The 14,564-nt window shown below is 38.3% G+C and overlaps 1 protein-coding gene across 5 annotated transcripts in view; it reads right to left on the bottom strand.

Annotated features, from left to right (window-relative positions):
- TRAF3 (TNF receptor associated factor 3) overlaps positions 1-14,564 on the bottom strand; it is a 70,380-nt gene that overhangs the window by 30,004 nt on the left and 25,812 nt on the right. For all 5 annotated transcript variants that reach the window (XM_032691033.1, XM_032691037.1, XM_032691034.1 and 2 more), the window contains 2 exons: positions 4,519-4,775; positions 1,651-1,702 (listed from right to left, as the gene is read on the bottom strand). In XM_032691033.1, coding sequence (XP_032546924.1) covers positions 1,651-1,702; positions 4,519-4,760 — 294 coding nt within the window. In that variant the 5' untranslated portion in view covers positions 4,761-4,775. The remainder of the gene's footprint in view (positions 1-1,650; positions 1,703-4,518; positions 4,776-14,564) is intronic.

The raw sequence follows: 14,564 nt of genomic DNA, 5'->3' as shown, positions 1-14,564 counted from the left end.
ACAATTAAACAAAGTTACAAATAGGGATCTTGGGGTTTGGATTTTACACCTTTTATGGGTGACACCTCATAAAAGACACAATAACTGCACTCTCAAGAAGCCCCATTGCTAAGGGCAGGAATTAGAGAGAGAGAAGGACTGAAGACCATTACTACTATTTTAAAGTCCAAAACCAAAGAAATAAAAACTTCTAGTTATTTTTCAACTGCTTTTATGGCTATTAAAAAAACACCATTAAGAAACAAGTCCAATCTATGACTGCTCTGACAAATGGAGTTCTGTGATACTGTGTACACTGCAGTGCTACTGTAATTATAGAAAGGTTCTCCATGCTAACATTTAACCAAGAATTATGATCAGATCTGTCCGCAGTGACTATGAATCTATCCCCAGTATCAGAGAAGGAGGAAACATTGCAATCATTCTCATCCGATCTCATCTGATACAGGTCACTGATTTCTATTTACTGTTCAGATGTGTATAGGAAGCTTAATGAATCAACAAATCTCATTTAAGTAATCAATTGCCTATACTGCAATATCTTTTCCAAAGTAATTCACAGGGTTAGTATGCACAGTTTTGCTGACTGAAGTTCAGATAAGAAGACAACTTTTCAAAGTTTTTCAGTGATTTTGGACTTCAGCATTCTATGGGAAAAATTTCCAGTTTGAAAAACAATGACTTGCACAGTTAGTCTAACGGGTATTTGGTATACACTGGCCTTGTCCTCCTGCTGTTTTAGAGATATTTGAAGTTTCATAAAAAATGTACATGCTTATGTATATTGAGAGCTAAAAAGTCAAGACTTAACAAATAAAGTAGGCATCATGATTATTGGTCTGAGCTCCTGGAGAGTCCATCCATGTCAAAACCAAATTACGCTGAGTACTATTTAGAGAACTGTTCTGAGTTAAAACAAGGAGAGATTAATGTACCCACTAACCTTTTCTTGAAAATGGTTACTAATACAAGTATTCATTTAGGCAAGAAAGGTTACTAACACAAAGAATTTACTAAGCACTTCAGCAATATTGTAAAACCGCATAACCCATGACTAAGCCAAGAAAAATTTTCTCTACCCTTAACCTTTCAAAGGCAACTAAAAGTTTTGCTGTGAAAAACAGAGAAGAGAATATCACTGAAATAACTTATTCATACAAAAAGAATCTGATTCTGTTACCCTTACTGTAACTCTACACTGTCCTAATTCCAGTGTGGTTCACTGAACACCACATTGTAAAAGAGATGAGTTCAAAGAGTAGACACTGATCTGGAGCCAAATCAGGAACAGTGTCCATCTAGACCTGTCACATCTCTGCATCTGCAGGAGATGGAATATTTCTTATCATCCTCCTGGTTGATGGGAAGACAACTGCAATGTGTTGCTGCAGCTCCCAGATATGAATACAAGATGTGACACCTATGTGAACCTTTTTGAATGAAGCTGACATGTTGTTTTCTACCATGTGGTTAACAGGAATATATGAAAACACATAAAAAATATAAAATACATGGTTTAGGTTTTATAACAAAGCTGTCTTCCTCAGGCAGCTTATTAGGCCCTATGAAATAATTACCACAAACCAATAATGCATCTTATGTACACCACGCAATTCAACACTCTTGAATAAGAAACAGTTTTAACAATACCTTATCTTTTGCTATGCTTTCTTGACACGCTGTACATTTTGGGCTAGAAGAACTGAAAAGAAAACAGAAAAACTATTTTAGCTCATCTGAATTTTTTTGCTACAAAAAATTCCATTTACGAGGCACTTGGTTATGATTATTCAATATATTTTAAAATCATTAAAAGTGGACATAGTTCACTATAATGAGAAAACATGATGTTATTTCAATAAATTTGAATGCTTGAGTTTTCAGTGGACAGTATCTGGCATTCCCAAAGAAATAAGGCCACCACAATGTCTCCAGCCAACTGCACAGTGATTTTCTTCAAGGTAGCAAAATTCATCCCCTATTTTCCAGCCTGCATCTGATCCGCAACAGTCATCACTTCTCAGTCTGTGCAAACAGGCAAAATATTGTCTGTTCAATTATCCAGTCCTACAGCTGTTTCTGGCTCTGACCTGCCTGGTGTTGCCCCTAGAATCACAGAATGGATTCGGTTGGAGAAGAACTTGAAGATGGTCTAAGTTTCACTCCCCTGCCATGGGCAGGGACACCTTTCATTAGACCAGGTTGCAACATTCCATTTTAGCTCCTTTTCCCCATGTAAAATGGGCATGGTCAGACCAATCTCCCATGTAAAGCACCGAGACGAAAAGCACTAGGTAAAAGCTAGGTGAATTCCTTCATAAAGCAAGTCATTGACAGGCTAACTAAGTTATGGCTGCCAGCAGCAGTGCAAATCAATGTAAAAGGCTGAAAAAAGTTCAATTACGTTATATAATCAGTACGGTTATGTCAAATCATCTCGCTGGCTTCTGCTCCTTGAACTGACCGTTCTATGTCTCATCATATTTCTGAGCATCTTAACTACCTTGCAGCTTCAATATCTGTAATACTTTTCTCAAGTTAAAAAAAAAAAAAGAGAAACTAATCTACTTGAGGGCATATAGTGTTTAATACAATATCATGCTTTCCTTGCTCTTACTGAATTCACTCAAGCATCCCACTTGGTTTTTCAAACTACTGTTGCATACTGAGCAGACATCTTTACTGCTTTATCCACACTAAATCCCAGTTCCTTGTCCTCAAACAACCCTGGAGCAGAAGCTGCTAGCATATAATTAGTGTGTTTGTGTGTACAGCAGCATATCAACAGTGAATAAAACAATTTTGTCCAATACAGAAACATAAACCTATTTTGCTTTCAGTGTTATGGTACACTTTTTATTTCCCAAAAAAACCCACGTAAATTTAATTTCAATAAAGGATTTGTTTGCAACGAGCACTTAAATATCATGAAATAACTCAATGCCCTTATGCACATGTCCTTTTCAATAACAGACTGGCTGGAAAGTCAGGAAAATGAAATTGCACATATATTCTCACTGCACTGTAATAAACACATGTGCATGTCTCACAGCAGGGAAGGAAAACTGCCCAGATTATAGCAATGCCAGAATTGTTACTGCTTAGATTGTCAAGGATCTGCTCTGTCCACCTGTGCACATCCAAGCATGGCAGGTGTTTGGGTTTTTTGCAGTCACTGTTATTAACCACGTAAGAGTTTTCCAAAAATATGTATTGAGAAAAAAATAACTGCATTTCTTAAACACAAACTACACCTCACTCAACACTGGGTATCAAAAGAAAAGCTGGTGGGGTTTTTTTGTTGTTGTTGTTGTTTTAAATTTGACATGCTGTAGCACAAAACCTGCAGGAGTGGATTGGTGAGCTATGGACCCTTGTATTTGCCCAGTAGAGAGACTATTCTTTCTCAAGAGACAGAGTATTGTAACATCTTTCATACTCTTTCACCATGCTGCATGGAGTCTTGACTTAGATATCTAAGTATTAGATATCAGATTACACTATTTCCAAGTGACATATAAACCAATACCTAGTGTCACAAAAAGTAAACAGGAGACCACCAAAACTCCCAAAGTCAAATCTTCTCTCTGTTATCAGTCCAGTATGCAACATGCGTTGAGTCAAATCTCTTCTATATTTCTGCTTTCCCAGTAGTAAATGAAAATATTCACTGCTTATTTATCCCAGGAGATTAAAGTTTGCAGAATGGCCTCCAAACATTACACCAAGTTTTGAAATCACACTGATGAATACATTCAGTACCGATGCATCAAAAGTTCAGAGGCAAAGAAATACACTTCTACTGATGCACAAATACTTCTTAAAAGCTAGATACTCGTTGAATGATTGCACTTTTACCTAGACTGGGAAAGACTGCACCTCTCAGCATTCATTTCTACATCATCCACTCACCCACTTTGCACTCTGGCCTCAGCATCTCAGTAATAGAGAAGCCAGTCTTTCTGACCCTCCTGCAATCCACAAAACACACAAGTTCCAGGACAAACAGCTGGAAGGGTTACAGGGGAACTACTCCACAAGCAGTTACATTTATCCAAGGGGTCCCACCACTCAACTCTAAGGCTGGGTCCACAGTCATGTTAGGTCTCATCACTAAGGAATCTCTGCAAGCTCACTTCTCCACAAAGACACAATTTACTACGTGTATTCAACACCAAACTAAACGTGTTAGAAGTCTTGTGAAATAGTCACTCTGTTTAGCCTCCTCAGAGAATGAAATTCTTACCTAACACATCCTACGCAGGATTAAACCACTTTAACAACTCTTTCAACAGTATTGATGGAAAGCTTAGCTGTCTTATCCTAACCCAGAGTAGAGCACAAATGTTTGCACCAGCACACAGGTCACAAATAATCAAGCAAGCAACAGTGGAAGGCTGCTCTGAGCAGCCTATGTTAGCTTAACATATTCCTAAAGCCACTATGGTGTTCACACTAATTTCAGTAGTTCACAACATTTAAGGGTATCAACATGTCCCATCACAACAAAAAACATACCTTAGCAAGGCATTCATGCAGGTTTCACAGAATCTGTGTCCGCATTCAGTCTGTTTAGGATTGCATAAGATGAGGCGACATTTTTCACATTTATACTTATCTTCCACAGCATTTACGAATTTCTCTTTGTAGCCACCTTGCTCTGGAACGTAAATCGATGCTGAAGGACTGCGGTCAGGATTGGCTCTTTGTTGCACCATTTCTACAGATAAAGGGGGTTCTGACTTCTTACTGGTGTCCATGCTCTACGATAGTTTCTGTGAATCAAAAGTGAGAAAAACTGAGAAATGAAGACTTCTTTTGCCATTTAAATAAAACAAATACAGTATCTGAGAGACTACATAAAAACAGAAAGCATCAGGAACAGATACATGTCCACACATCATGTGAGCATAATACATACATAACTGCCTAAATATATTCAGCATAGCAAATCTGTGAAATACTCCACGTGTTTCAAGGGCTCTAGAAGGTAAAGAATTAAAACCTGTTCCGGAAAGCAAAGTGTTCATTAATTATGGCCATGACTCTAGGAACAAATAAGGGATTCTTCCATATCTCCTTCTCTCTCTCTGTAAAGTATTGCTTAAGATTGAAGTTTCATCATGAGAGGAAGCAGCAAGGGGTGTGGTGAAGATGGTGCACTGGTACAGGACCACACATGATACTGCTCAAATGCTACTGCAAAAGCACACAGCCACCCCAGTCTCCTATACAGACTCCACTGACAATTCTTCCTGTCTGTCCACACAATAGCAAAGTGTAAGACACGCTGCTTTTAAGTCTGTTTTAGAACAATACAACAGGCTTTTACTTATTAGACATGTTCCCACCTTTTCATCACACATCCTCACATGAAGAGAACAAGTCACCAAAGTCTAACTGACAGCAGAGAAAGGCGTACATAACATGGCAATTTGATTAATTCACCAGGACTAAGCACAATTGACAGGTAGCTGAGAAAATAATTAATCCAGTTGAAGAGTAAATTACAGTACCTACTATCTTGGATGATGTTTCGTCTAGGTCAGCATACAAAGCATTAGCAGAGCAACAGAGGAATAATATCGCAGATTAATTTTTAAAATGTGTTTTCAATAATTTCGTAGCTGATCTTATAATCAAACAAGCGCAAGTGCTCTTAAGTAAACCTTAGAATATGGAGGAGAAAGCAGTTGGAGGATACGACATCGATTTACATATGAGAAATGCCTGGCTCTCTACAAGAGAAAGGCAAACTTCAGTTCTCCCTCCATGTTAACTGATATTTGTGGTATAAACCTATTCCACTGCTCTACAGTTGCCTCAACTACTATAGTTATAATTCAACTTTAAGAAGCAGAATGAAGACGAGTCCCAGTTCACTTCTCAATTACAAAAGTATATCCACCAATACCACAAAGGGAATCAAATGTCTCACATTCCAAATACACAAACTCTTTTGTACACAGTTTTTCTGATCTCTTATCTTCCCCTGCTAAGCCCAAAACAATGCACTTGTAACAAAATGTATTTTCCTGTAGATCATTTCTGCATTGGTACAGAATGCAACTTTTGGTATAGAATTCTCCATGCACACCAAACAGACAAGGAAGTTTGTTTGATTTCTCATGCTGATTGTTATTTACAGAAACAAAAGACAAAATCATTGTGACTCATTGCTGAGACCACTGCATGTTTTTACTACACCAGTTGAGCAAGGGTAGAGGTGTTGAGTGAAGATTTCTCACTTTACTGCCCCCTAACCCAGGGGAAAGCCTCTCTGTATGTCCATCAAACAGAGAGAACCCAAGGAAACCATCCTCATAATTCAGCACATAGATCCAATGATTGGGTCTTATTCAAAACCACCAAAACAATTCTCCAAACCCCCTCAAAAACAGGTTCTATGTTAACTGAAAGGCAACTATAAATTCTGATCCATAATTTGAATTTATTCAGAATGTTATTCTGTTACTTGTCTGCTCTTCAAAGACTGCAGAGACTTATGTATTGACAGAACAGTATCTGAAAGAACTGAAAAGTCAGTGCTGAACTGCAAGTCACACTTCTCATTAATGAGGAAATTCAGCTTATTTCAGACCAGGGAAGGAAGCAAAGCCTGAGCTAGTTTCAGCAGCACGCATAAAAAAGCCAACGAATAATGATGACACTGAAGAGGCAACTCAAGATTGTAACCAGCACACAAGAAATGAAATTGATGCTGAGAACACAACAAAGAGACATGGTGGTTAAGAGAAGTACCATGACTGAGAAAGGACAGCAGCTCACAGTAGTCTAGTTTTAGAGACTGCCCAAGGCATGACCGATGCCGCTGAACATCCACGGCTGGACATGAGGGAACACAGTCATGAGCTTAGGACCTCTGCTGAAGTTCTAAGAGAAAAGGAGATTAGAAAAGGAGGGGGGGGGAAAAGTACAACTCCATAAGCATCTAGACTGGTGATGGTGAAAGAGAGTGGACTTACTACAGACTTGCTTCTTGTGCACGACTGCGGGAAAAGCTTCATTTGGCATTTGCAGTTTAGGAATCTGTAAAGGTTTCAGTTCCCCAATTCATAATTTGTAGATAGATACTAATGCCTCTTCCCCCCCTGCAACTGCGCCTTTTTAAAATCATATTCAAGGCCTCCACCATTCTGTCAATTCTTGAAGTCAAAAGCCAACTTCAAGCATTTTGACTGGTAAGAACAGTACATTTTACTTTCCTTAAAATGACAGAATAAAACAAGACATGGCCTGCTTCTGACCCACAAAAGAAATAGAGAAAAAGAGGCGCTAAAAGAGATTGCTGACAGGAGAACTGGCAAGACAAGAGAGCACAAAGTTCCTGAACTCACAAGTCAAACCCTACTGAATGTCTGCTTCTCCATTAAGTTTCTTCCAAACAAAAAGAAGCTAAAGAAGATTAGAGATGTGAAGTCTTCCAAAAGCATGATTTCTTCAAGGAAACTGAATAATTAGTCACAAGGAGGCAAGCACGGGTGACAGGAGAATATTCAACAGAGAAAGAGTACCAAATGCCAAATGAGCAGCAGGTGAGAGTTTCACAGAGATATGAAACTGCTCGGGGCTGGACTGTCAGCTGTCAAGAGAGATTTCATACCAAAATAAACTGCACAGGGCTCCACAGGACTGCACTTTTGGAATTGACTTATTGGATATCTTGTCACAGAAAACCATCAGAAAGCACACTGACAAATAAAATGTACTATGCAATATGCCTAACAGTCAGATTTGTCTGCTTTGGGTTTTATATTTATTTTATGAATAAGTCTGTGAGATCAGAAAAGCTAAACAATTGCAGCACCAGAGTAGCCAGCCTGGTGAAGAATGCTCTTCCACAATACACTGAATGCCAGGATTTTCTTATGCAGCAAAACTAGGAAGCCATTCATTAAGTACTTTCATAAAATACAACAGAGAACTAGGCTTAAAAGAACATCTGAACCTTATTACAATGAAAGACTTGCATTTACAAGGGGGTGGGGAGAAGTGATGCCTATCAAACTGCACACGGGTATTTGTATGCACAGAGCTATGCCCTTATGCATATGAGTTATGTGCTCTTACACCTGTATGTGGGATCAGTGGTAAACACAAGCGTAGATGGTACAAACAGTTCAGCTGCCACCCTTTGGCAAACAGCTTTCTGTTATGGTTTCCATACCACTGCAGGGTATCATCTGCAATGGCTTCTTTTCCTTTTCAGGAACCTTTAACAGCAGGACTCAGATTATACCCTGATAATCATGTTTTAAACTGCCAACAAGAAGCAATTTTGAAGTCACACCTCAGTAAGACACTGTGCACTTACGGCAGTGAAGATAAACTTCCAGGGAGCAGGGAGAGGAGCCTGGCTAGAACACTCAAGATAGGCCAGTTCCAGTGGGAGCCTCTGATTCCTAAAGGCATGGCAAGCTGCCATCAAGCCAAGGACTCCAGTTCTTATTCAGCAAGCTAAATCTTAATGCCTAATTAATCACTAGCTATTTCTTATGCTCCAGTTTCTTATCCCTGGGAAAAATCATCACAATGGAAGAATGTGACTTTTAGATGTCTTTTTAAACTGTTAAGTCTTGGACAATCACTCTTCAGGACAGATAAGCAACATAAAAAGAGGCACAGTCACCAAAGGCTGGTTCTGTCTACTGTTGATTACATTCTTCCAGCCCCCTCTCCTGCAGCCAGCATATGCCAGTACCCTTCTGCAGAGTAATAGAAATGGATTGCTCTGGCCATCAGATGTGTGACACTGCTTGTTCCAGTCTGTCAGGTCTCACTAAGCTCCAGTTTGGTCAATACAAGTGGTATTCAAGCAACTGAGGCTGGACCTCAGTTAGTATTTCAGGTTGTGTATACTGCAATAAAAGTTTGAAGAATTTGTTGGTGCTTAACTCATACAGAGTGGTAGAAACTGGAAGCAAAAGTGAGTTTACTGACGAAGATATTCCAGGATTTAGAAAGCACGGGGGTTCCCAAACAAAAGACATTTTGTTCTTTCCTTGTTTAAGCAAGGATGTTGTTCTCACTGCAGAGAGGGCAAACATCCTAGAAATCTGCAAGAGTATGCTGTATTACCACCTATATTTACAATTTGCTCTTTGGGAATAAAACCAATTTGTGACATAGAAATACAATACAGTTTCCATAAAATTTCAAAATAAATTTGCATCTTAACAGAAAAAAATTACCTCTCATATAATCTAAAACACCCCAAAAAATTTGATTGCAACAGGTACCATGGGATTTGGCACCTAGCAAGCTCTGCATGAAGACAGTTTCAGCATATCGACAACAATAAGCTTCTGCCAAAGTTTTAGAATTCAAAAAGGGTAAAAAGCTATTAGAAATAAATGTTTTCATTACAGTACCTTAGAAGAGGATAATGGATGATACAATTTAATTTGGTTATTACTGTAGGACAGCAAAGCTTTTTTGATCAAATTACAAATTGCACTGAAAACAGTTCTTCAAACAGAACAGCACTGCATGCACAATATCTAAATTAAGCTTTGAAAGAGAAACCTGAAGTGGGACAGGGAGCTTAAGATCACAGCAGAAAAGTGACCAATGAGATGATTTAACCTTTCCTCTTCAAAAAATTTAGTATCTAAAAAGTGTAAAACAACACAAACTTCAGTACCTCATCCTAACTAGGTCTTTTTTTTGGTAGCCTGGGGTGTGTTTTTTTCAGTCCAGCTTTTAATGAGATAAGGGCTTGTGACTGCACTTGTGTCTCCTCCCAGCCTCTCAAAAACACTTGGGAACCAACTGGACAGAGAGGTTTCATGAAAATGCACAGCTATGTGTGGAACAGAAAGAGAAACTTAATGTAGTGTCCCATTGAGCAAGAGGCTATAAAAGTGCGCCTCCTCTGTGAGGTCTGTCAGTCAGCCAGCCAGCACACAGTTAGATCCAAACCAGCCAAGAACACCTGCTCCCTCCTGTCCCAGCAAACTTCATGGTCTTAGTCTCCTCCTATATCATAATGGTTGGTTTGGGGTTTTTTTTGTGAGGGGGGAGGGGAGTAGGAGTAAAACAACAACAACAACAAAAAAAAGGAATGTTGTAGGAAACCAGATTTCAAGAGTTTCACTGCTCTTCACAGAATTTTCTTCTGTACTGTACAGGATATTCTCAGAGAGCCAGATAACCAGGTACCTGGACTGGTATTTCCAGTTCTTCAGTCTTCCCAGCTCACTTGCTTTCCATCATCAAGAATTATTGCTTCAAGTTAGCACACAGAAATCTTTATCTTAAAATTAAATTATTAGAACAATCTGAACTTTTCCTTTGTCTTATATTTCAGCATTTTATAGCTTCTAATAAATTCCTAGCACATACTTACTGAAAAGAATGTCCATCTTTCTTTCACTGTCTTTTAGACAAGTCTTCTGACTTGGTTCTGCTTCTGAGTGCAATTATAATATGCAACATATACTGTCATACCTTGATTACTTGTTAAAACAACAATGCAAGCTAAAAGCAGTATATTAGTGACAACATCTTATCAATTTACTCAGTACAACATGTCATGGCAGGGAGGCTGCCACGGGAATCTCGACTCAAGACCTTCATGCTTGAGAGCTCTAAACTGCAGAGGGCCATTCTCACAACACCCACCACACCTCAGCCTGACCCCTTCTGGCAAAACCTCCACCTTTGAGTTTTGACAAGGGCACTGAACAACTGATAAATAAAATGCAAATGGCTGAAATCACTCCACAAAAATACTTAGGCCATGACAGAGGCAGAACTGGAGTGGCAGGTTTGAAAGCAGACAATCATCCATCAAATTTGTTTTGTGTGAGGTCAGAAGTCCTGGCACTTTCACTCCTCTTGTTTGCCCAGGGGAACTACTGATTTATTTATCTTTATCTCCGTGCATTTTTCATGCTTGAAGTTCTATTCACTATTTCTGTAGAACATAGGACCAACTAACCAGAGGTTTAGCTATTTCCAGCATATGCTTTAAGAGAATATTCTGAGGGGGATAAGGGAAGGACAGGGAAGGGTTGCTAGTCATCAACACTAATAAAACTTTACACAGTAAACAATATGAGACCACTCCTCACCTTCTTTCATATATATAAATTCAAATACTAAGTCTAATTTCTGTACAGAAATAAAAGCAGCACTGATATTTAAAACTTATTTTTTTCTTGTGTTAAAATAAATTGGGTATTTTGACTACTTTAAACTTTGCCCCATGATTTCCTAAGACCTTGAGATCATTCACATAATAGAACAGATGAAGATCAACAGGAAAAAAACCAGTGCTTCGATATAAGCAGATAGGACAAACATTTGAAAACACACAGAAGACACACGCTTAGTATTCTCCACACAAGAAGCTTCTGCCATTTGCAAGCTCTCCACAACCACTTATGAGGGCAGTATCCCAGCTGCTGAGGTTGGAAGGTAGCTCGGGAGGTCATCTAGCCCAACCTCCTGTTCAGAGCAAGGCCAGCTTCAAAGTCAAGTCAGGTTGTTCACAGCTGAGTTTTCAAACACTAACAGGGTAGGATACTGCAACCTCTCCAAGCAACCTCTCCCAGCACTTAACTCTGTGAGAAGTTTTATTGTAGCAATTATGGTGTGATATTCTCAGGCAGGAAAAAGGCCTGTTCTGATACATGAACTGCTATGTTCTCAAGCAACTAAACTAGATTTCACCACAATCTCCAAGGGCTCTAAGACTCTAGAAGCTACTGAACTAAATACAAAACTGGTTTTGGCTTGGAAGGTACATGCTGTTCCTTCTTTTCCTATCTGACCTAGAAAATCGGAAGTATAATCAAAAGATGCTATCTTGATATTCTGGCAAAGGAACAACCGTGCATGTCACCTGAATCTCAAACGTGTATTTCCCATGCTCTAGTTTGCAAGATGACTCAAGAGATGAAAAGGAATGGTAAGCTACGTCTCACGTTGTTTTATTATCTTATCACTTTCCTTGACTCTATTTCTTTCAATAACAAGTCTACACGTTCATGTAAAGTGTCTTATAGGATTAAACAAAACAGCATGCCAGTACAAGGGGACTCAATTTAGCAAGTCTGCTGGACTACGCTTTCATGAAAACAGTTCTAACATATGCTCCCTCTTGCTCAGTGTGACAAATTTCTAAATTCTAAATAGAGGATAGATGGGGAAAGTAATTACATCAACATTAGGAGATGAGAATAAAAATATTTATAAATAATAACATAGTATTTATATAGTTCGGAGCGCCCAAGAGCCCAGGGACTGACACTCTTAGTAATTATCCAATATTATGTTGCACAGAATTAACATTTAGTCTAACACATACTGTACAGGATGGGAGAAAGAAAACTCCACAACTTTAAAAGGGGTTAATTTTTATCTATAAAAAAAGACAGCAGAAGAAGTCAGTGCAACTAAGGAAAGATGGTTTTTATGTGACACTATGTTCAGCTATTACTTTTTTGAAAGTTAACAGCATTCCTTTGAATCATGACAAATTGGTTGGACAAACAAGTTTAAGATTCAGCCTGAGGCAGTATGAAAAACAAAGTGTTTGTATTTTGACTTATGCTTGCTATCTACAGCTCTCAGTAATTACTTTGTAATCTCAGTGGACTACCAAAATACAGTATAACATCATTTAAAGTGCAAGAAATCAAAAACATCTTTTAGAAATCAAAAGACCTCTTAAGCTTTGAAAGCCTGGGTCACAAGATAACATGTAAGAGAAATGCTGTCCAAGCTCACTGCGAGTATTCTTCTGCATTTTTAAATCCAATTCAGGTTCTCTTTTCTCTCCTGCACCCACAGACAAGGCTATTGCATTTCACCTATGAAGTTAACCCCCAGCTGGGATCTGTATTTCTACACAAGGTTTTTAGTAGAAGTAGATAAAGAATAGGAAAGATCAAAAGATGATCATATGATCACAGAGAAAAGTGTATTTTAATCTCTTCCTCTGCTGTTCAGGGCACGTCCATGACTGAGATACATATGACAGTTCTATGTGGAAGAAGTGGATAAACATCAGGAGTTGTTTGTTTGTTTGTTTTTTAACTTCTGTCTCTGTTTACAAAGGAAAAGTTCTATCTACCACAGAAGAAAAATATCTAGGTAAAATATTATTGGAAACACGATGAAAATCATATTATTTGAAATTAAAGGTAGTTTCCTCTTACAAAATGGGTTTATATATGCTTTGAAGAGAAAAATAGGAAAGAAAAATAGGAAAGAAACAGCTTATATTTGCATTCTGAATAGTCTGTTTTTATGGAAAGCTATTTCCATCTGTCCACATTTCCTCCACTTCTTGTTTTACAGCAAGCCTAATGCTTCCTTTGCTTTTATTGCATGGCATAGAAGTCCCTGGTTCACATGTTACAAGTGGCTGACTGCTATGACTGGGCAACAGTAAATTTGAAGCAGCCACGACAAATCCTAACAAGCATCAACAAGGGTTAAGGCAGATGGCATGTCCAAATCATTCTGGCCCAAGCATACAGCCCTAGAAAAAGATGTGTCATCCTCTAGTGATCCAGTCTAGTCCCCTTTTCCTTCCAAGGTGTGCCTTCAAGAAAAATCAGCTGCATGATTATCAGAAACAACTCACTTAATAAATTATAGCAACTTCAGACCCCAAAGTCTCTTTATTTCTGAAACCACCAAGTAGGAATCAAGAAATCCTTGCTATCTTTTAAAGTTATTTTCAACCTTTTCGGTTTTTCTTTGGGTTTTTTTTGTTTGTTTGTTTTTTAAACCAAGACCTATTGATCAATGCTACTCTTTTCCACTTTTTTAATCAGAGATCTTCAGCTTCAAATCTAACAAAATTTCAGAAGTCTATCAGAATAGTAACACATTCTTCAAATCAGAAGTCTATCTATCTACTCTGCTGTCTGCCAAATGCATGAAGAATACTTTCTGCATTGCCAGCTCCTGACAGAGTGCATCTGTGCTGTCTCTTAATGAATCCAGCCTTGAAATCTCAGCAGAAGTACTACCTGTCTTAAAATTTTTTACCTCATCTTCTAAAATTATTAGATGAAAGTATGGGAAGGCAAAGGTGTCAGAGAGGAACAAATAAAAAGAAAAAAAACAAAGCACTTCAAGAGGCTTATTAAGAATAATTACAGCTAAACTACCTTCTCAAGAATCCCCACAAAATATTACTTAATTAATTTTAAAATGCAGCTCATCTTTAACAAAAATAATCCTCCCAGGAAATTCTGAACACAGAGGAGTTCAGAGGAAGCTGGTAAATGAAACAGAATGCAACTTCAAATATGGCTCCGAACTTTTTGAATTCAACACTGAAACCAAGAACTGTGGAACTAAAAACGACCATACCAGAAAACTGAGAGCACAGCATCTCACTTCCACATGAAATTCTTTCAACTCTAACCAAAGTAGGATTTCTAACCCTACATCCAAAGCTCCAAAAAAAAAAAAAAAAAAAAAAAATCTATCTATCCTGTCTTCTATGGAAATTAACTCACCCACATAAAACATTTCCTGCTCTTCCATTTTATCCCATTGACTACAGCATACTATGAACA

The sequence above is a fragment of the Chiroxiphia lanceolata genome, chromosome 6, assembly GCF_009829145.1.
Source record: "Chiroxiphia lanceolata isolate bChiLan1 chromosome 6, bChiLan1.pri, whole genome shotgun sequence".
Lineage (NCBI taxonomy): Eukaryota > Metazoa > Chordata > Aves > Passeriformes > Pipridae > Chiroxiphia > Chiroxiphia lanceolata.
The sequence above is the reverse complement of the archived record's forward strand: the minus strand, read 5'-3'. Positions and strand labels throughout refer to the sequence as shown.